Source organism: Xenia sp. Carnegie-2017, unplaced genomic scaffold, assembly GCF_021976095.1.
Source record: "Xenia sp. Carnegie-2017 unplaced genomic scaffold, XeniaSp_v1 HiC_scaffold_1, whole genome shotgun sequence".
Lineage (NCBI taxonomy): Eukaryota > Metazoa > Cnidaria > Anthozoa > Malacalcyonacea > Xeniidae > Xenia > Xenia sp. Carnegie-2017.
In genome coordinates, this window is record NW_025813402.1 from 7,372,931 (window position 1) to 7,396,172 (window position 23,242).

The window sequence follows — 23,242 nt, forward strand, 5'->3', positions numbered from 1 at the left end:
GAATACATGAAGATTATGAAGATAAGACGTTATGGTAAAAGGTTGTTGTTCTAAGGTTTGAGCTAGACGCAGCCCGGTATTCAGAAAATTGCCTCTTCCAATTTAAAGCTAGCTGATGCCGTCTTGCGCATTTGCAACGAACTTCAAATCCGAAGCGTTGTACGACTTTGTACTAAGGCAAAGGTGCTTTAAAAGAAGTGTTGATAAAGTGCCTCCTTTCGGATAGCCCGTACTTACAATGTTTTGCTCAGTCTATACTCTATAGTTTCCTAACTTATGAGCTTTGCTCGTAACTGCCTCTTACACGCAAATAGAATCAACTAGTACAACTACCACGAAAATAGCATATTTCTTTGCGCTCAAGTTGACAGAAAATTAGCTTATTTTTTAATCTGTCAATCAGGGTAGCATCCCTGTAGCACTGAGGGATAAATAGGTACTGCTTTGCTAATAACTGCTAATAATTTAATATTTCCAACGAGTGATTTCGTCAATATTCTTACTATAAACATACGCACTTTTCACGTAATGAGCTAATAGAGAAAAAAAGATGAAAAAGTGAATGAGCACGGTAGAAATGTAAATGTTCCTTGTTTAAGTTCATACTTGAGCCCACTATATCCATAGTTATCCTTACTAGACGTTGTTGTTTGACCATTTTGTTGCTATGTTAAAGTTTGTATTCTCTGTTTGTATTTGTATTCTCTGTGTGTCTTCTTGCAAATTGTTGAAGTAAATGAAAAACGAAGCTTTTCATTCTTCTTAATTTATCTTCAAATCTGTGAAATGTCTCATAAATCGTCGCTGGTATTGCAAAACCCTACAAAACTTGATGAAGAGTGTCGCATGGCTTATCTGGCTGTCGTCAACAGTACAACTGACAACATAAAGTCATCTAAAGAACTTGCCTTTGGTATGCTTCTCGCGATCATTCAAAATTGTTCACGTAATAATTATTTTTCCAAGTGTATTTCAAATGCTTCCTATTTGTCAGTAAATATTTCAATGGCTCAAATCAAACTCAAAGAAGTTGCCAATTAAACATTCCACCATTTCCAATGATGGTGATTCCCTGCCATTGTCCATGAACATGTCACGAACTAATAAGTTATTTGGCAAAGTTTTCTCATTTGGATACATCAACAATTCATAGATGCAGCATTTAGAATTAGATATTTTAATGTAAATGCTGACTTGTCATATTTATGTTTTGCTGGCAAGCAGATTTAGTCATGTACTCTTGGTCAACTCCTATCTTTGGATTAATCTGTCTGCCAGCAAAACATAAACAAGGCAACTCTTCTTTAGCATTATTTTATAACATGCAAGATGGCTAAAAATGTTGAATATGAGATATTTTTCATTTAAATTAAAAACACTTTGGTTTAAATTTTATTTGTGTAAATGGGTAAACTTTGTTCAAGCTTCTTTTAGCAAGGCAGTTGGGAAAGCTAGCTCAAATCTTAGTTTGCTCATAAAATTTTCTGCAAAATTATTATTCTTTTTTTTGAAAAACTAAATTAATTTCATTTACGATGAAATTATTTAATGTACATAAACAAAAAGTATTTTCCATGCAAAAATCAAAATAATTGTGAATTGAGGGTTTGTGAAATAAAAATAACCAACCAGTTACATTATTGTGGAGAATATGCCCATAAGCTTTTGGTGTTCTTATTGTGCATGTGATCATTTACTAACTGTAATTCCTATTATTTCATGTTATCTGCATTTGTTGGGTTACTTGGGTAGGAGTTTTAGAACTATTGGTTTCAGATAACCATATGTCGTTAAACAGACATGGCTCACAGCCTCAATACTTGAGAAAGTCTATATTTTATTGATTTGAAAATTATGAAAACTTTGAAAAATGCAAAACAAAAATTAATACAGATATGAGGCGAGCAGTCAGCATTCCTGTCAAACATTGATATCAGCAAGGCCTGCCTCATCAAAAACTCCTAAAGGCCTCATATTCTTCCTCTCAGTCATTGAAAAGAAATATTGTGGAATTGAAAATGCTCAATGAGTTACAAATGTATATTAACTGCTGTTAGAACACTCAAGGATAGTCAAGGATAGAGAGGATTTAGAAAGGTCATGGTAAGGTCAATAGGCTGACGTCGTAATTAACATCTGGATGCGGTTGCACAAAATTTGGAAAACGTTATCCATTGGATTGTAAAATTTTCAAACCTGCAAAAAAAGTGTTTATATTTTCTTCACGACAAAGGAATTTTGTAATCTTAGAAACAATACTTTACATCAGTGATTACTCAGATGAAATCTTATATTTTTCCTTTTTAAGAGTTTTCTTAACTGTTTCAAAAAATTTCCTATCCAATTGATAACGCTATCCAGCCCTGGATTTGCAATTATCCTCGCAAAACGGTTTCTTGCATAATGTCGGGATCGAAAAAAATACCAACAGGCTTTAATTTGTTTTAAGTGAATTTTGATTATTATTACACTGTTTCTTCCTTTAAAGCTCTTCAATATGCTGGTCGTAATCCATCACAAAAGTCTATAGAGCGTTATTGGAAAGATTCTGCAGGTATGTATAACATCTTAGTCAATTAAGTTACACACTATTATCTCTCGCATCCCCCTCCTGCCACAAACATACTTTGTATCACGGGTTTTACCGTGCAATGTTCAAATTTCTAAGGTTTCTTTTCTTTTTATGTACATATGTATGAATATACGCAATGCGAACAGCCATTAGTGTATTGAATGAAAGCTGGTAGTTTTTTTTATCCTCTTTCAATTTTTCTCTGTACAGAGACACTTCTTGCGCTGAACACGGCAATCGTATACGATTTTTACATGTGATGCAAATTAATTTCCTACCTTTCTTTTGATTTAGAATCCATTTCCTATTCCAAATTTTGTGCAATAATGAAGCAAGAAAAACAGAATACAAAGAACGAGTTGTTGTCTGCCTTCAAAAAGATGGACATAAATGGAGATGGTTTCATCTCTCTTTCTGAATTGAAGAAGACTCTCTCGACAGTGATTATAATATTTTTTTTATTTGAACGTAGCCTCAGGATAACAGAGTTATTTTTGCTTTTTAATGTTAGCAATTTTATCGTGATCGGTGATGGTTCCTCGACGATAAAAAAATTATCATAGTCCTTCCATTTTTATTATGAAAGATCTTTGTGATGAAAATGCCATTGCCTAAGAATTTCTAGTGAATAGAATCAGAGAAATTGAATTGCTTTTAAAGTACTTCAACTTGTAAATTGTCTATCTCCGCAGGGATTCGTGGAGATTTGTGAGGTTACGATTTTAAGAGTCCCTCGATCACCCCGTCATTTAGTATTGAAACAGACATGTCTTCACTTTGACCTTAGCTAGATCTACCACTGACTTCAATCATGTTCTGGATGCACGAGTGTTAATTGAAAACTGGTTATGCGCTTGTAAGAATTCTTCGTCGGATAAAAAATTCTAAATTACATATTCACTTTTTACTACATTTCAGCGTGGAGAAAAAATGGATCCTTCTGAGGTTGAAGATATATTTAAAGAAGCTGATGGCAATAAAGATGATCGCCTAGATTATGAAGAGGTGTGAATAGTGCAATTGTCTTCGTAGAAAACTATTAAAATGTTTGTGGAATTGCGATTGTATGTTAATATATTCAAATTGTCACTGGTTTGCTCATAATTGTATTCACTAAAGGGAAAGTTAACATTTCATTGTTTTCCGAATGCGGGACTTTGCGTTCGCAAATTGATTAAGAGATACATGTTTGTCACATATTGAGCTGCTCCCTTCGTACGAGGTTGAAAATTCAAATAATGTTTAGCAAAGTTCACCCGAAATATGATGTGATAAGTCATGAAAATCGGTTTCACGAAGCTTGGATAGCGTTATCCATTGGATAGTAAAATTTTCAAACTTGTAAAAAACGTATTCATATTATCGTTACTACAAAGAAATTTTGCAATCTTAGAAGAAATATTTTATTTCAGTGATTGCTCAGTTCACACCTTATATTTTTCTTTTTTAAGAAGTTTTTTAACCGTTTAAAAAAGGCTATTCAATGGATAACGCTATCCCGGCTTTGTGCAACCAGCCCCTGAAGTCTGCCTGAGATTTTTGACCAATCTAATCCCATGGCAAGAATTCGTTGTTTTTATTACTATTTTACATTCATTCATCCTGTCATAATCTAAACACGAAATAATATTAAACTAAATGACAACTAAACAAATCATATAACATGTACCACAACCTACAGCTAACCATCTTGTTTTTAGTTTTGTGATATGCTAATGTCGACTGTTCAACAATGTAAAGAAATCAGTCAAAACAAAATCAAAGATGAGTTTCGTGTGGACAAATCAAGTTCGTCATCGAGAAAATTTTCAACTGAAATTGGTAGTCAGAAATCTCCTGTGTCGGCGAGAAATGTTGTAAAAGAACCAAAAATCTTAAGGTTAGTTTTTGAGATATCCTTTATTTAATTGCTCTATTTTGTTCTGTCCTATTTATTTATGAACACATGGTGACAGTATCGTTTCTTTTTCTGCTTATTTTCTGCACATTTACTGTATCAACATGCAATTCCTCTTATACATTAAAGGCCTGGGAGTATCATATGAAAAAAGGTTTTGTTGTGATGGAAGATGACGGAAAATTCTCTAGTCATTGTTATAAACTTAAGATTCCTCCTCAACTACACTGTGGATAGCCATTAATGGAAACTATCGAGGTATGAAAAGTGATAAGAAATGTCAAGTACAGAAGCGTAACTAGAACGTTAATGTTAATTGGGGGGGGGGTATATTCATATATTCAGTTGTGCCCTACTGATTTCTTTTGAAATTCAATTCACTTTCAAAAGAAATCAGTGGGACACAACGGAATATATGAATATGCACCCCCCCTCCCAAATTAACGTTATAGTTACGCCGAAGTATCGAACAGGTTTATGTGGCATATTTTACGTTGCATAGAGTATATATGTCACAGAACTGCTGTTACATGACACAGAACCATTGCTACGTACATGTTATAGAACTGTTGCTATGTATGTCACAGAACTGCTGTCACATGACACAGAACTATTGCTACGTACATGTTATAGAACTGTTGCTATGTATGTCACAGAACTGCTGTTACATGACACAGAACTATTGCTAAGTACATGTTGTAGAACTGTTGCTATGTATGTCAGGGAACTGTTTTTACATGTTAGAACTGTTGGTACTTGTTACGGAACTGTTGTTACGTAATCTGCTCCATGTCACAGATATGTTATCAGTGTTTCTGTAGCCGTATTAAATTGTAATATATGGCCTTTACAGAAAGACGTGCGGATTTTACATTATTTATTTTGAAAGAGTCATCTGGAGAACTTGTTGCTTTTACTAAAGCAATTGCTAATGAAGTAAGTTTTCCTAAATCCTTTAACATCTGATAAGTTTGATACAGTTTTATGTGGCTATATTGTACATGTTCAGAGTATTACGGTGAGCGTAGTCTTCGCCATGAACATGCGTGGCAATGTTACGTAGCTACATGTAGTTAGTGTAACGTCAATGAATAAATTTTACTTTTTAATACTGTGTGCTTTAATGATTGTGAACTTCATTAATTTTTCTTGATGATTTGCTGTGACTGACGTGTGTTCAGTATCAAGTGTTTTCAGTAGTCTTTACTCAACTAAATATCTTTACTAAAAATCGCATCAAACCTGAAACAATTTCATCTAGTATTTACAATAAATTGCTAAAAATAGATGAATTGAGAAGGAGATACCAACGAATTTTCATTCGGGTGTGCCTTTGAACTTTTTCTTATAGAAAAGTTGCGTTCTGACTGACATTCCCCCCGGAGAATACGACGTCGTTGTCTTTACAGCCGGATGTCAAATACGCACACGAAAACATGAACTAACAAAGACAGTTGACTTGCTTAAGAATGTTAATGGTGAAATCCAACTCACAAAGCGATGTAGGTGGGATGTTGAAAACATGTTAAACAAGTTCTGGTTTTTGTGTGTTAATTTTTTGTTCAATAAAGATTTTATTAAGTAAAGGCTTTTACCTTAACATAACTGGTTTTTTTATCCATTTAGAGATTCTTTGGCTGAGATATTTCATACTTGTGATCTTGATGGCAATGGCTACCTTAACCGCCAAGAGTTCGACATTTTTCAAATGCGTACGAGTGGAGAGTCTTGTGATGACGATGCTTGGCAAGTTATGATTGGTATGTTTTCATCGAACTTTTATCTTGTTTTATGATGCATTGTCAACTTCGCCTGATTGCCAAACGAGTTGGAAACTTTTGAAAGTTAGTCATGGTCGATGACTAAGTATTTGTATTACCATTATCTACTTTTAATACAATTTTCTTAATGCTTAAATTTTTTAGACAATTTCCACACAAAGAATGATCGTGACATTACGTTAAAGGGATTTTTGGATCTCAATCTGATGGAAGCTCGAGATGCTGAAGGGGATTCCAATGACTTGTGGATAACCTTCAAAAGCATGGGTTACAACAGGGCTTTGGAACCAGACCAGGTACTTGATTGCTATAGTTTATACCTATACGTAGGTAATCCACAACAATTAAAAAAAATCTGTGTGTCAAACGACAAAAGTTGAAGTCTGCTTGAAGCTGTCATTATTCTAAAGGTGCGTAGCCTCGGATGTGCAAAGGGGGGGGTTGCACCTCCCTTTTTTGTGATATGTTTGAATTGACTGTCATGTAAGGTTGCTTTTTTCGGGACGTCTCCCCCTTTCCTCATACTCTCAGTGACTCTCCCCTTTCATGAATCCTGCCTACGACTCTGTTCTTTATTGTTGATAATCTAATGTTGAAATTTAGGTTGCATTTTTTGTCATCGAAATATATTCCAAGGATTCCAACATTGAATTGGAAGTATCAAAGATTGATGACAAAATTGATATCCTGACAAAAGTTGTTATACAGTCAATCGTAAAAAACTCGACAACGCGCAATGTAAAGCGCATGCGTGATCTTATTCTACACCGTTATGAAGACGAGCAACGCGTCAGTTTGGCCGTCGAAAACAAGGTACATGTAGTATCCAAACAGATGGTGTTTACAGGAAATTAAAATCCAAGCAAGTTCTAGATAAGTTTAATATGAATCCAAATGACCTTGTCGTAAAACTAACAATCTTGCATTATCGTTATCCCTTGCTGTCCAGTGGCGTAGCCATTCAGCAAATTTAGTTCTGCGATGTAAATTTGTGTGTCTTTACGCTCCGTGAAAACAATGATTACAGCCAGATTAAGGTGTGGGCTCAAGGAGCCTGGGTCACGCACCATGTCAGTCTAATTGCTCTATTGATAATACAAACGACGTCCACAAAACTTATACCATTAACAATAATGAAACAATGATGTTGAAAAATGACCAGTTTCAGACCTCAATGATATTGTACTGTAACCAGCTCTAAGCGCCAAGTGAAACATGTGATTAATAGCTCTTGAAAGGTGGAAAGGATAATCAACAATGTCTATGTGGTAAAAGGCAGTTGTCGAAGCATTCGGCTCAACAACCTAGAAATAACTGGAGTCATAGGACAGCCTAACGAAAATGCACCAATAGTCTTACTTTATCTTATAAAACCGCATTGGGAATGTCGTTTTAAGGACTCGTTGTGTTTTTGCATCCCAAAGGTCGTTTCTATTGTTTACAAGATCCCTTGATGTACTCGCAGTTAGATGCGCCTCCAAATGTTCATCTCTTATAAGATGTCAAGTATTACAAATAAAATAGAGGTGAAAAGGCCACCTAACATGAGATGATCCCTAGGCCTCCTGAGAGGTTCATCCTACCCTGAATATAATGATGTGAAATTTAAATATCAGGAACTAAACTTGAAGGCTGGCTACACTGCAGTTGCTGACCACTAAATATGAAAATTGTATATCTTTGCAAATTCTTCTTTTCACATTTGCAGTCTCGTCAATCTGTTATGGTAAGGTTAAACTGTGATCAAAGTGAAAATTGCTTGAGTCATCGTTCCAACTTAAACTGTGTGATAAAGGTGGAGGCGAAATCCATCGAGGTACGACGACTTTATTTTCAATCTAAGTTAATAAACTGTTCATTGAATCTGTTATCTTAGGGAATCGTTGCAAAGCATTACTCACATGAAATATTCATTGCTGTTCTCCTTTCAGTGTTGGCTAATTCGTTTTTGTGTATATTTATATAGATTGGGCATCATATAACTGCTTTGGATCCTTCACAATCATGGTCTGTGTCGTGTGAAGATTCAGTGTTGGATTGAGTATTATCAAGAAGTCCCGGATCCTTCTCATACTGGTGAGAAAGCATTACGAATTTATAAAACATAACAAACGTACGTAATATGAAGGCACAAGATGTACGATACGGTCTTCCGAACTCCATGTTGGCCTCTGAAGCCAACTGCTAAAAAATTTTTCAGTGTTTTTTTCAGCAAAAACTATGCATAGGTCACCTTGTTTAACCTGAGTCACATTGTACATTGTATACCAAGGGTACCCGTGTTTACTCTGGGTACCCTTGTTTACCTTGCGAACCCTTATAAATCAGTAATCGATTCAGAAAACACGACACATATGTAATGTTCATAAAACTTGATAAAAACCCCGGATAGAGTCACTGATTAGTTTTATATAATTTCGTTCAACACTGGCGGTGCAAGCCTGCTTATTTAGTCCTGTTATGTTAATTTTTCAGTGTTCATTATCACTGGAAAACAAATGAATTCTAAAGAAATAAATAATGATAATCGTCTGACATTTAAGCCTCGGTCACACTGTTCGACGATAACGATAACAATAAACGATAACGATAAACTATAAGAAATTCAATGGTCACATACTAACGATAAATCGTTATCATTATCGCTGCAATGTGACCGCACAGAAGAGTTTGAATAACGAGCGATTTTTTTTTCGGATCGTTATCGAATGCAGTGTGACCGAGGCATAGCAGGAGTAAAACTTGCTGGCTGGCTACGCTATTGCACACAAAACCTAATCTAACGATAAATCTGAGGAAGAAGAATCATTGTCGGTTACGTCATCAATGATGTCGTCGTCATCTGAACTTTCTGGTCCATCATCATCATCTATAATTATATTTTCATGTTCAACATTATCCTCCTCTGCCACTACGTCCCCATTAACATTGTCGGCGTCATCGCGACATGTGTTGTATGAACCACATTCACCACATTTCAATGCAACGATATGAAATTTCGTAGTCGAATGCTGTAAAATAAAGTTGATTTTATTTACTTATAAATTAAAAAAAGTTAATCTAGAATGCATGCAACATTACAATTGTAAAACAAGCGAACTCGTTACACGTAACAGGTCAACCTGAAAATGAATTTTTGTTGTGCCTTGGTGAAGGTTGAAACTCAAAATATACTAAAGTGCATTGAACTGAACTTGTAACTGGATGGCTACCTTTTGTAAACATGTCTGTACTTTCATTAAGTCAAATTTTATCTCCATACACACAGAGGTAGCTAAAGTACTGCACTTTAACGTAAAGTACGGTCGTAGAGAACTTTTACTTGGTCGTGCGTGAAAGAATTGGTACTATTTGAATAACTGAATTCAAATTTTGGCAAGAGGTAGCCTTCTATTTTTTATTCAATTCAATGATCAAACACGTTTGTTAATGGATGCAAAAGAAAGCAATGGGACGCGTCACGCATATATGTGTTAAAATGAGATATCCTTAGAAGTAATGTCATGATATAATTCCTGACATTATACAGTTGACATTAAAGGCATAAATAGTTGTGTCTAATAATTGGTTTCTTTAGTAAGTTCAAAATAAATAACATGTAAAGACAACACAAGTAAAATGCTTACTTTGTGACAATCACGACAAAGTATCTAAAAGCAAAAAGAAAATAAATTTTATTTGATGTGGTAAACAATACATAATGTTCATTATAAATAACACTTACCCTAACATCAATATTTGCATACTCTGGTGGCATTGGTGTCAAGGCAATTGTAGAATCCAATCTTCGCCAAGTTGATGACATATCAATCAAGGACTCATTGCATGTTGGGCAGGTGTACCCCCTAAAATGTTAAAAATGGCAAAATTGAATGCTCATGAATGGAATTAAGACACAATGAATATGTACAGTAGTAATTAGGAATATTGATGATATACAATACCCAGATCTCAACAGGTCATGGAAACATGTCCTAAAGAATTTAAATACAAATCTGTTAGTAATTCATAGCAACTATATAGACATAACTGCAAACCAGATTCAGTTATTAAAAGCTTTTACACATGTTTTTGATGGATAGATATACGCTGAAAAGTGTAGGTTACTGGAATAAAATTTTTAAAGTTCAATTTTAAATTTTAAATTTTGACTTACGAATGTAAGAGATGACCACATTTTGGAACATGTGCAGGTATTGTTGAAGTATGTAAATCCTGAATTGAACAACATGATTTGAGGTAGGGTTAAATGACTTCCTAATCTTTAATAAGAATAACTGGATAATAGTCAATGGAAATAGGATGTTCAGAGTTCCTTAGCTAAAACAGTAGTTGTTAAAACAGTAGATTGTAATTTTTCAATATTAAGCAATATGCCACATTTCATAGCAGTTCTATTCAACTTTCTTTTGCATCAACTGTGGACAAACTGTTTTGTATTATTAGTTAATGGAAATTATCACTATATACCTCAAGACAGATTGCACAACTGTTTCTGGAAACCTTTTCAAGGCACTGAAAAAGGCAGGAAATGTGATGAATATACACTCTATAAATAATATTTAAATTATATAGAATTGATTTTAGTTTGTACCTTGTGCGAATCATAAATAGATTTGCTTAAACAAAAACCACATGTATCACAATGAATAAAATTATCACGTCCTCCAACTCTAAAAACACAAACTATGGTAAATAAATGGCTCTTGGGGTTAACATTTAGTTTCATAACAAACCTACAAATACCACAGCCATCACAGTGAAATTGTCCTTTATCATTGTCATCGAACATGCGGCACTTTCCACAGTAGTATTTTCCAAATGATATCAAACATTTTTCACAATTAGAAGACACCTTAATAGAGATCTCATTATGGTATTTAATAAAAAGATCTTACATTTAATGAATATGTGTACTTATTGAAAAAATGCCTCTTTATGTACCTTCTGTCTAAGTCCACATTGTCTACATTCAATCTGTTCTACATTCGTTCGTATCAATTTGTGATCCTCGTGTTCATCATGGCAAAATCGACAGGCATACACCTTGTCGCAGCATGGACTCTTCATGAAAAATAGAAGTTGTTTGGGAATGTAAAAAATGTCAATGAATACCACAATTTAGTGAAGTGGCTGACATTCTTGTGAAAGAGTTCAACTTTGGTTTAGCTGTCTAATTGTGAGGGATATTATAAGTAAATAAACTGTTTTTTAAGTTAAATATGTCACTATTCAAGACTTCAAATCCTTCAGATATTATTTTCATATCTCACGAAACATAATCAACATAAGTTAATGAGTAGTTATCAACGAAATAAGACAGTAGATTCAATGTTCGGTGGATTTTCATTCTTCGTACATGTAAGTAATTGATTTCCCATGTATAAATTTTGGAAAAGGTTTTTCACCCAAAAATATTTCATTTCCTTTTGCTTCACTTCAAATTATTTCTACCGACAAAGAACTCCTTTGCAAATCACAATAAACAATACGAAAAGTAGAGTATCACATCGCTTCACAGATGTATAGATAAGTTAGATTGTTTACATTTTTTGGCCGGCATATTTCGTTGTGTTCTTTTAAAGAACACCAGCAAGAATGCTTAAACTCCCTTGGGATAAATCTGACTGCCAGAAAACGTAAACAATCGAACTCGTCCATCATTATCCTTACAAATTCTTTGAACATATTTCTTGAATTTTATAATTAAATGCATGTATTAAAAACTCTACTTACAACTAATGAACATTTTCTAGCGTAATGTTTACAATTTTGATAATCTTCGACTGAATCCAACGACATTGTTGCCATTCGCGATACTTGCGGCGCATGCGCGTGGGTGAATAGCGAAATGAATAAATAGCTATGTAAGCGAGGTAGCACAACAATCTAGCCCATAGATTAGTACGGTGGCAATAGTTCACTGATATCTGATCGTCACTCGTATTCTTCATGTACAGGATCTATAATTTATCGTAGTGTTATAAGCGGTCCAGATATCAGTTTATGTTTCTCGTAAAATCAATTTATACAAATATGTTTCTTGATTTTAAATGGTTCATATAGCTTTGTATGATTGTTTCTATCTATTTGGCTGTATGTAATTATAGTTTCTACTTTATACAGTCTTGTGTAATCATAGAGTTTTTTCTACTAAATAAATCCATTTTGTGCTCAATAATCCTTTTATAACTGGTGACTTTAATTAAGAGTCTTGCAATGGTTGGTGCACAATCTTTAACAAATTCTTTAAGTCACTAGTTAAGAAAGCCTAGAAAGGAATTTTGTTCACAAAATGAGTTTATTTAATAGAAAAAGCCAGTAAATGTGTGCCGCCTATGATTTTATAAAATACATCACAGGTTTTTAAATGTATTTGTCCTGGGGCCAGTTGCACGAAGCCTGGATAGCGTTATCCATTGGATAGCAAGTTTTTTAAACTTTTATAAAACCTTTTAAAAAGCAAAAAGTACAAAACTCGAACTGAACAATCACTGAAATAAAATATTGTTTCGAAGATAAATATGAATACCTTTTTTACAAGTTTGAAAATTTTTGCTATCCAATGGATAACGCTATCCAGGCTTTGTGCAACCTGCCCCTGAATTCTAAAAACATTAGCGTTTTCATAATTATAAAAATATATTTGCATGTTAAAAAACTGCATAAGTATAATATGCTGCCTTTTAAAGCAAAAAATTTAACCTGATCAAGTTGTAATCCGGTGCAGCGTAAACCAGCGACCATAGAGACATTTCGGTCTTGTGATGTAACGAGTTCGGAAAGTTTCTTTTGTGCACGTTAAGTTTGTCACATGACGCTGGAACTCACGTGGCATATATAATGTTCGAGGTTAACCCCCAGTTTTCACTTTCATCATTTGTGAGGGTGAGTTATCTCTCGTGCACATTCCTCCTAAAGTGTGCTATAGCGTTTGTAAAGTTCTTAAGATTTTTACTTATATATTTACTCACATTTAAAAGCCTAACTTCTGTTACTAACTTCAAAAACATAACGTAAAAGTCTTTGACGTATATCTGACGTATATTCTGACTAAAATTGGTCCAAATGGTTGCAGCCGGTTTTCGTGACTTTTCAGTTAAAAATTTTGGAATAATAATTAGATTACATTCTGCCGTTGTCTTGTGACCACATTTCTCATTCTTACCGCATTCAGACGAGCATTTATGATTGAAAAGAACGGCAAAATGTTGTCAAAATGTTTCATATATAATAACTGCACAGAAAACCAACAAAGCTCATGGCTAAGAAACGGAACTGTTTACCATTTGATCTTTGATTGTTACCTTTGCAAAACTTCATTTGTTGTTTTTCAAACATGTCTGGTGTTCACTGTTCAAGGATATCTTTAACTTTTTATTTGTCGAATTCAAGATATATTGTATCTCGGCAAACCTTCGAGAATTTTCTCGATTGGTTATCTGCGTCTCTTTCATAGATGATTAGCTAAAAATTGCGTTGCTATGACGTAAAGACAAATATTTCAGCCACTCTTTGAATTTTTTTTCTAGAAATTGCGTTGCTATAAACGTAAAGACGAATATTTCAGCCGCACTTTGAATTTTGTTTCATTATCATAGTATTAATAAATTGTATGCTAATAAAAAACTTTTGTTTCAACTTTTGAAAATATTTCTATACGCTTGTTTATACCATTGTGTATACACAATCAAATGTATTTGAACATTGGCCAAATTAAAACATGAAAGACACAATATCAACATTTGTTGATATGTCAACGCAGAAAATATTTATATTTCACTTTTAATTAGTATAGCGTGCATGCTCAAACATTGAAACTCACGCGAAAGTGTTCAAGGTCAAGAAACATAGGAAATATAAAAAATATTAATTGTTTCTATTTCATCGTGAACGTAGAGAATTGAATATTTATCTGTGAAATTACCGAATTATATATCACAGCTGAACATATAACTCCTTAGAACTCTATGAAACTCAAAAATTAATAAAAGTTTATAAATGTTTCGTGATGAACATGAGATCTTCATACCCGCCAAATTTGCATGTATATAATATTTATTTTAACTGATGATCTGTTTGCTATGTGTTAAATCATCAGTTTTTTCGTCCTGAAACAAAAGGAAAGGAATTTGAAGTAATCAAAGCTGGCAGAGATATGTTTTTTGTGTGGGACGATAGACTTAAATTGGCTGACCTATAAACATTAATGACAGGAAAATCATTGTTGCTCAGCCCGGTCACATGAAAAGTGATGAGAAGTATATAACAGAGCATCTGACTTTTGTATTGAATGATATTTTTTGGGAGAATAAATCAGGGAAATTTTTCTTATTCTTAAAAGTAATGAATTGAAAGCATTCCAATTTCCAACTTTACCAAAATGTCTTCTTCATTCTTGGCAAATGTTAACAATGGAAATACATCACATCAGTGTATTTTTTGCTACTTCATAAAAAAATTATTTAATGTTCATTGGCAACTACCCTTTAATATATAGTAATTTGATTTAAATTGAGTCATAATGCTGTTTTACAATTTGTCAATGATTACCATAATTTATTTGCTTTGCACCAGCTAGATATATGTGTTAATATTAACTAGCGTTGTCCGTCAAATAAATTTTTACCTGTCATCACCAAAAACGGAAGAAAAACGCCTCGTTCAACCTATCAATTATTTGTTGTAAATGCATTTTATTTATAGTTTTCTTGTTTTTCTTTCATACGTGACTCATCTTAGTGTTATGATTCTCTGCTACACCCTTTCATTGATATTGATACAACAAACCAAATTTAGAGCTCATGTTATAGTTTCGCCATATATTGTATTAAAAACACTTAGACTTGACGTTAGTACTTTCTTCTTCCCTTCACACAACAGTCACGAGTCTCCATGTGATAGTGAATATATGCGAATATAATACTGCATTGATTTTTATTTTTTATTCATACCATTTTTGACTCACCACTGCTACTATCATAAATTATGTGAATAAGTTTAAGGTTTGCGTGTGTAATGCAAGTCTTCGCATAATATGTTGTTTCGTTGTGCGTTTAGTCCGTAACGTTTCACGAATCTTGGAAATTTAGTTTAAACGACATCACGGAGAAGCTTTAATTAGCTAATGTAATAATGATCTCCCTATTCCTGTGGAATTCTTAGTCGACTTTCCGTGATGATTCCTATTGACGTCTGTTTATCGCTGTTTACTGGAGTTTAGTTTAAAAAATTGTTGAAGACAAAACATGTTTATACGTTGCCACAACAATTCATCATGGGTTTGGATTGCATCGTCAACATCAATTGCAACATTCTATGTGACACAGATGTTTTTGCATATTCAACAACCCACGCAACATTTACAGAGTTAAAAGGTTAAATGATAAATATTGTTGGCATATTTCTTTACTTGTAAGGAATGCAGTTGTATATAAGATAATTGTGACATGAAAGACAATTTGAGTTAAGTATGTCATATGGTATGCACATACTTCATAAAACGTCTTTATAACCGTGTTGTTTTTGCGGTTAAGATCCTAATCTTTTACAATGTAACACAACGTTAATCTTTTATTAGTTGAGTCAGTTGAACTCTGGAATTTTCCATTCAGAAGATTGAGAACAATACTGCAAGTATTTCCCATGGCATTTCAGTTACTAACTTAAACACACACAACCGTAGTTGTACAGATATTAAAACACAACAAAATTAATTATTGCACCTAATATATAAATTTGCTGAGAATTATTGGGTTGCATGAAATCAATCTCGAAAATTTCAAACTAAACTTACACGTGTATTGATAGAGTGTTGTGACTATCAAACCTGCCTCATGGCGTTCAAGCTACATCAAATAAAAGTGTAGAATTTTCTGGAAATTTAAACCTGATTAGAGTTAAGAATTTTTCCTAACAATATTCGTAAGAAAGACTTTGCTTCTTCTATATTCTTCTACTGCATCGGCAATCACTATACATGAAACGTTTGTCGACTAAATCATTTAAAATAGCTATCGATAGGCACGCACTTACTAATTCGAGTAAAAAGTTGTCGCATCACTCGAATGCCTGTTTGGAATTTTACAAAATTGTTCTTGCTTTTACTAACTCTGTATTTCGTGATGGATTTTCATTACCTTGTATATATGTATGTAATCGTTTATTGAAGGTTTAGTCTACAAGATTCATTGAACGATTTGTCTGGCAAATTATTTCCTAACTTTGTCCAAGTCGAATCTTCGTGCACGGAATGCTATTGTCGACAATGTCTGAACCGATACCTTTTTGTAAGGAACCCAAACTACGTGACTTACCTTATTGCAAATATCTGCAGCCAATTATGACATAGTGGCACTTATTTTAATACATTATTGTTGTTCTAACAACAATACACATAAACTCTTCATAAACCGACATCTAAGGAATTTACACATTTGCCTGCTTTATCCATAGCAACTTACAGATGGACAATAGATTTGTGATTTTTTTATCACAAATTATGACGATGTAACTTGTTATTTATGACTATGCAACTTTATATATACAACTTACTGAGAATGTTAGCATCGGGTATATGATATTTATTTTGTTAACTAGCATGTGCATTTAATGATATTGGCTTTAAAATAATGAATAATTAGGATAATAAAATGATAAAATTGAGGAAAGGTATACTTGATTACCATTGAAGTATGAGAAAATCGCCTGTCAACACTGGAAAAGTCGCTCTTGTCAAACACACATTTCAATTCTGAGTTTCGACATGTAATTGTAGTGTTGTTGAAACACTTTAAGTATAAACATATTCTACAATATTTACATATAAATTGTTCCCATTTTCACAATGGTTAATGATTAACTAGCTGTGGTAACATCAGGACAGCTGTGTTTCGAGATAATAAGTTCTGGGTATTTCTGTTTTAACGTGTTCATCGTTGGTTGTATGAATAAACTTTCAATGTTCTCTGCGCTTTTAGCCGAGCACTCTACAAAGAAGCAATCCCATTCTATTGACAGTATCTTTCCTTCCTCGGAGCTCACAACTCTACGATTATCGTCAACGTCGCATTTATTTGCTACGAGTAAGATTGATCCATTTACGTCTCCTTTGACTTTCATAATTTCCATTTTCACTTTCTTTGCATCCTCGAATGATTTTCGATCATCCACAGCGTAGACAATCACAAATGTATCAGCCGAGTCGACTGCAAGTTGTTTCATCGCTGGGAAGTCATCTGATCCAGAAACATCGAATATTCTGTATTCCACGCCAACATTGTTTTGCTCCAGAACGAAATGCTCTTCGAAAACATCCATTAATGTTGGATTGTATTTATCGCTGTACGAATTGCTCAGGAAACGCTTTACTACACTTGTCTTGCCACAGCGACTTGAACCAAGGACAGCAACATTCATTTGGATTTTTCCATGGTTTGATTGGCGTCGTTTACTTCTCTTTGGTGAGCTGGATGATTTTGTCCGCTTCTTGATTGGCATCGCTAAATACGCTTATATTTTTATGTCTTTTCTCTCGTTTGTTATTATGACCTGTTGTCTCTTCTGGCTGCTTTGACTCTGTGAGTTATTTTTACATGTGCATGCCAATTTAAGCACTCTTTCTTTATGATCTTCCGTGTATGACGTGCAAAATATGCAACGTCATACCCTAAGTACATATTACGTTTGTTCAATAATTACAAACAATTTAAAGTTTGCTTTTATTATTGCTATGGTGTTGCTATAATACGCTGATATTCATTATAAACAGTTTGCTGCAAGCTTTTTGAGTTAAGACTTTTCTGCTCAAACGTATAAAATATTACGACTTTAAGACGGTCCTCTCGTGCCGTGGATGTCCATAAATGGAATTGTTATACGGTGGCGATTGTAACAAGGCAAGACAAAGTGTTTGCGAGAAAAAAGTGTTGTGACAAAAAGTCTCTCGCTCAAATTTTTTAGCATAAACAAACGACAATGATTCAATATTTTCTTGAATCGACTTATACGTCGGTTTAAATTAATGACCATTATTGTGCTGCCATTCTCAATATCATATATGGTCGTAACAGACTTTGAGTCTGAACATCTTAAGTGCCTATTTAACGTCACAGCATTTTAATGCCCATATCAAACAATTTGTTCGACAAGATTTACCGACTTTTTGTCAAACTACATAAAAGTTCGTATTATTACATAATTTTCGCTAAAGAGGTGTTTGATTTTGACCTTATCTATCGGAAACTCCTATTTCCTGCCAAAAATAGTTTCCTAAAATTTAAATAAAGGCTTGCCTTTTCTTAAATATCTGCTGCAAGGCAAGTGCGGAACTTGTAATAATTACGTAGTTATGTTCTGACTGACATAAGAAAGAAATTTGTATTTCATTTCAATTTTTCATTGTCCGTTTGGTAAATTTTAGGCCTTGTTCACATTATACCTGATTGCTTTCGATATTTTTTTATTGATCCAGTGAAAAATTATAGAAGCAAGTTTACACTGCCTCTTTTTGCATCGATTTGGATTTTGGAGTGCGGTTTACGCGGAAAGTTGCTGAAAGCTGAAGCACGTTTTTGAAGGAAACCACTTTAAATTCTTACTAATTTGTGAAACGCGAGAACATCGTAAATTTGATATAATTTATCACATGATTACGCTATTCACGTCACACCGACGCGTAATATATTATTATTAACAATAAGAAGAAGAAGAAAAGAATCTTTTAATTAAAAAATTTATGATGGCATGTAAAATCCCATAATATAATTTCTTTAAAAAAAACACGTATAGCGATAGATTGATAAAAGATACACCTATATGGTCAATGTCGTTTCCAAAGACTTCCTGATACTTGCTCGTTTTAGTTCTTTATAATCAAGATATTTCTTTATGAAATTTGTTTTTAGCTTTTAGAAGCGTCGTGCAATTTATTATTCAAAAGCTGTACACCCTGCTTTAAATTTGTTTGGGGAAATGCTTCAGTTTGCATGCAGCAACCATCAAAAACTATCTTTTTAAATTGTAAAAGAACTTCGTGATTTCCAGTTTGTTTGAGGTTAATGAACTACCTTTGATGGTTTGTCCTCGGGAAAGATAAACTGCACTGTCTTGTTTTTTATGTCACCTCTCAAATCTCAATTGATATATACGAAACCGACATTAATTGCACCGGAGGGAACAACAGTCAATTTGACATGGTAATTATGGCACGAGGAAGGAAATCGCCTTCTCTCCCCGTTGACAATATGAAGACCTTTGTCTTTATGTGTACCATAAAGATATAACTAAATATAACATATATTATAAGATGGAAGAGCATTTTTGGTCCCCCACTCTTCCAAAAAAATTTGTCGACAGGACACCACCGCAAGAATATTTAGATGGTCGAGACAGTTTTTGCTACGAATGTTTGACACGTAAAAAGGAATCGAAGGAACATCGATTGTAACAAACTGAAAAGCATTGTACGAGAAAGGTTTTGATTCTGGATTATATCCAAAAGAATTTGTAAGTTCTACTTTATTTATAGATTGGTTTTGCGTATGTTAACTGGACAGCGTAAATAGCATTTCTGACGCAAATCTGAAATGAATGCGTCAGAAACGACTTGATGTGTTTGTTGAGATAGTAACGTAAAAGGAAACATGTATTTAGATTTTCCTGGGTGAATACATAGTTACACTTGAGTCAAACAAGAAAGAGGTCAAAGACGAGGTTTGTGTTCTCCATTCCTACATTTTATCATCAACAAATCAAAATCTTAATTGTCTGGCAAAATATGTTGTTGATGTTGTAGTTTCATTTGTGGTATGTTCATGTTTTTTCTTGCCTTGTTCTTCTGTAGCAATCATGGCTTGTAGCTCACTCTCGTCGGCGATGAAATAAATCGAAACGGAAAATTTACCTGAGGTACATACGGATGTTTTGGAACTCAGACATTAATTGCTTTTATAAAGCACTTCTATATAGTTTGTCTGAGGGCTGAGGCAGTGTGCATAGCAATCCTCGATAATTGAAAAAGGGGGTGTAATAATCATTTAAACATGTCCCTGAAACATTCAAAAATAAATAATTGGCAAACATATTGATTTTTATAAATGCAAGCTTCATTTGCTTACCGTATTTATATTTATACATTTTGCTGTTGCTTGAGGGGCTGGAAATTTTCCACATTTGCTACTGAAAGTCTGTCGTTTTCGTAAAAATAAGTTCAAATGACAACAAGTCACAATTGTTGTTTTCGAAAAATATTTATAAAATGCAATTTGAACATTGATTTTGTTTTTTTTTGGGCAAAATATAGAAGTATATAAAATAACTATTAGAATCATTTTACATATAATAAATTTTTAAAAAATAATTTGCCTGCTAATCTTCTCAAGTTCGTCATTTTTACATGGCAATCAACGGACGCATGTTTGAGACAATTGATGGATATGTATTTTATAGAATTAAGTAAAAGGACCAATGAAGAGTAGGCTGCAAGGTTTTAAAAAAACGCACGTCATTCGACAAGTAGCTACGTCATTGTACACGTGATGTATGGAAAGACGGCAGGTACAGATGTGCGCTTGCTCTTGTAGAACCTTGGGTGAACAAAGTATGATAACAATCGTTGACTCATTTCATAAGATTCTTTCCGAAATCGACTTTTAGTGACAAAGTCACATTTTTCAATGTTAGTAAAAACGTTTGATGCATGATAAATAGCAGACAGGCTCATGTTTAACCAAGAATTGTGGGGAGAGAAGAGATGGAATAAATTATAACAACTGTGAGCATTAAACAGGCAAATATCAGGTCCTTAAATACGACATCACGCTCCTCCCTTTCTTTTGCTTTAAGATCTTTTCCTTGCTGAGTATTTTATATGACATCAGTTTATTTTACGGCAAAATTACGTTAAAAATTTGTCCACCCAAAAATGCTAATGATGTCATAGTTACCGCACGTGAAGAGTTTCTTACTTTCTTACGCTCAAATAAAATGAGAAAAAGACATTTGAGAACATAGGGATCGATGTATTGGGAAATAACCCCTTGTACGATCAAAATATTAATGCTAAAATATTAATTTAATAGGAAAATTATAAAACCTCCGCTTATCTCATATGTCGTGTTCAAATCTTTTCAACGCCTTAAAATCAGGCTTCATGCCGACAATTTTCTTTCACAGTAAATTAAAAAAAATGCAATTCTGGTGGGTTTTCAATTGTGTGACTGCATGATCGGATATTAACTGAGACTTGAATTTTTCCTTAAGCGTAGTCTTGCATGTTTATGGGATGAAAATATAATTTATTACACGAGAAATATTTCGTCATCTCATTTATCTAAATATATGTATGTCCAGTGTGGTAATGATTATCTGTATTTCATCAAATTTTTATAATCTTTAATAAACAAACAGAAATCTTTTACTTGTGGCTTTGTGACTGCTATAAACTATGAGTATGAATTATCGTGGGTCGTCATAATACAAAACTATTAGATTCAATACAATTTCACCAGTTTGTTTCTTGACGATCTCCACGCTAATAACGAGGAAGGGTTTTTGATTCAGGCTAGTTAGACACATAACAACAATACAGACAATTAGTTCTGCTAAAAATCATTTAGTGTCTCCCGGAATATTTTCTCGACATTAACACCCAACCTTGCCGAACTCTCAGTAAATTTACATTTTAAATGTTTTGCAGCCAAACTTGCTTCCTCCGTGCTAACTGCTTGCCCTGAGGTCGGTAAGTCACATTTGTTTCCCACAAGCATTATTGATTTCACATGGTCTGATTTTAGTTCGAACACTTCCCTACAAATCGTCTTCGCTTCATTGAATGATTCCCTATCATCGACAGCATATAACACCAAGAAAGCGTCTCCTTGGGTAATTGTCAACCTCTTCATAGCAGGAAACTGGTCTGAGCCAGCCGTATCGTAAATTTTGAACAGGATTGAATCTTTATTGCGTTTTGATGTGAAATAATTTTCGTATACGTCTTCGGTAGTCGGTTCGTGTTCAGCATTGAATTCGTTGTGAACATAGCGCCGAATAATGTTTGTCTTACCAACACTCCCTGATCCCAGAACAATTACTTTTACCATTATAGTACCATGTGACCGTTTATTGCCTTCTTTTTTCAGGTTTTTTTGTTTCTTTAGCGGAAGAAGCTTGTTTATTACAGGACCAAAGCAGCTCTGCATGTTAAATTCCCGATTTTTTCTTGTTATCGTCACCATAACAGTCGTTTCCGAACGGACTTAAACAAAACAGTCTTTGTTGTCCTTTTTGTTTCGTATTATTTACTTTTATACCTTTCAAACCATCTTATTTCCGAGCTGGCGTGTTCGTCCTTCGATTTTTATACCATAAACGTCGGAAACCTGCGATCAAATACTTTCACGGTTGACACTTGCAGTAAATATTTAGATACCTGGGTGTGAATATTGATAATCATTACTAAATACGTGTGCATTTCATTATTCACACGTCATTGTAATCTCTAAGAGTATGCAATTTTGTGCTTTAGAGTTTATCAAATTCAAACCAAATTAAACATATTGATTAAATGCAATGCGTACATGGTATTGGTAAATTTATAACGCAAGCCGATCCTTATAAGAATTGTGCTACTGCTACACGAAATATGTGCAGCCGAACATGACCGGCTCGTGCCGTGTCAGCTTTTGCTCTGTCATTTTCTCATATTAGCATATAATTGCTTAAACACAAACCCTGCCTACATAATTTACTGCGTAAAAGCAGTTACTTTTAAATTTTAATTGCTCATATACACGACTCGTATTTATGTTTTGTTTTACATTTCCATAGAAAATACTTTGCCTACATTTGCATGCGAAATCAGCAAAACAGTGATCAGTTTGAAACTTTTTTTGAAAAATTATTTTCTGTCCATTCTAAGTCATTCATTTGCAGACTAAACATGCAGTTTAGATTTAGCGATAGCGTTAACAGATTTCGACCAAGTCAGTCAGT

General features: G+C 33.9%; 4 protein-coding genes and 1 long non-coding RNA gene across 7 annotated transcripts; 2 read left to right on the forward strand and 3 right to left on the reverse strand.

Annotated features, from left to right (window-relative positions):
* Positions 1-130: 130 nt before the first annotated feature.
* LOC124438403 (EF-hand calcium-binding domain-containing protein 7-like) lies at positions 131-9,941 on the forward strand. Its single transcript, XM_046988539.1, has 13 exons — positions 131-913; positions 2,489-2,554; positions 2,867-3,012; positions 3,491-3,577; positions 4,273-4,451; positions 5,214-5,221; positions 5,323-5,405; positions 5,821-5,975; positions 6,096-6,229; positions 6,395-6,546; positions 6,854-7,063; positions 7,959-8,066; positions 8,217-9,941. Exons 1-13 carry the CDS (start codon positions 787-789, stop codon positions 8,289-8,291), a joined length of 1,530 nt encoding a protein of 509 aa, XP_046844495.1. The 5' UTR covers positions 131-786; the 3' UTR covers positions 8,292-9,941.
* LOC124443110 (RING finger and CHY zinc finger domain-containing protein 1-like) lies at positions 8,608-13,599 on the reverse strand. Of its 3 annotated transcripts, none has more exons than XM_046993644.1 (12): positions 13,537-13,599; positions 12,956-13,165; positions 11,987-12,213; positions 11,195-11,314; positions 10,987-11,105; positions 10,845-10,923; positions 10,721-10,765; positions 10,407-10,465; positions 10,195-10,224; positions 9,975-10,095; positions 9,877-9,900; positions 8,608-9,261 (listed from the first exon to the last, which is right to left on the reverse strand). In XM_046993644.1, exons 3-12 carry the CDS (start codon positions 12,059-12,061, stop codon positions 9,025-9,027), a joined length of 909 nt encoding a protein of 302 aa, XP_046849600.1. In that variant the 5' UTR covers positions 12,062-12,213; positions 12,956-13,165; positions 13,537-13,599; the 3' UTR covers positions 8,608-9,024. The 3 variants fall into 3 exon arrangements, with proteins under 3 accessions (XP_046849600.1, XP_046849606.1, XP_046849611.1); XM_046993650.1 differs by having other exon boundaries at positions 13,558-13,574; XM_046993655.1 differs by lacking the exons at positions 12,956-13,165; positions 13,537-13,599 and adding an exon at positions 12,783-12,806.
* Positions 13,600-16,812: 3,213 nt separating this feature from the next.
* LOC124443132 (ras-related protein Rap-2c-like) lies at positions 16,813-17,850 on the reverse strand. The gene has a single exon (XM_046993665.1). The coding sequence runs from the start codon at positions 17,747-17,749 to the stop codon at positions 17,108-17,110; it is 642 nt and encodes a 213-aa protein (XP_046849621.1). The 5' UTR covers positions 17,750-17,850; the 3' UTR covers positions 16,813-17,107.
* Positions 17,851-19,585: 1,735 nt separating this feature from the next.
* Positions 19,586-20,331, forward strand: LOC124439245. Its single transcript, XR_006946328.1, has 3 exons — positions 19,586-19,756; positions 19,904-19,963; positions 20,094-20,331. It is a non-coding gene; the product is annotated as an uncharacterized LOC124439245 (long non-coding RNA).
* Positions 20,332-21,525: 1,194 nt separating this feature from the next.
* On the reverse strand, positions 21,526-22,737 carry LOC124439236 (GTP-binding protein Di-Ras2-like). The gene has a single exon (XM_046989466.1). It carries the CDS (start codon positions 22,483-22,485, stop codon positions 21,853-21,855), a length of 633 nt encoding a protein of 210 aa, XP_046845422.1. The 5' UTR covers positions 22,486-22,737; the 3' UTR covers positions 21,526-21,852.
* Positions 22,738-23,242: the final 505 nt, after the last annotated feature.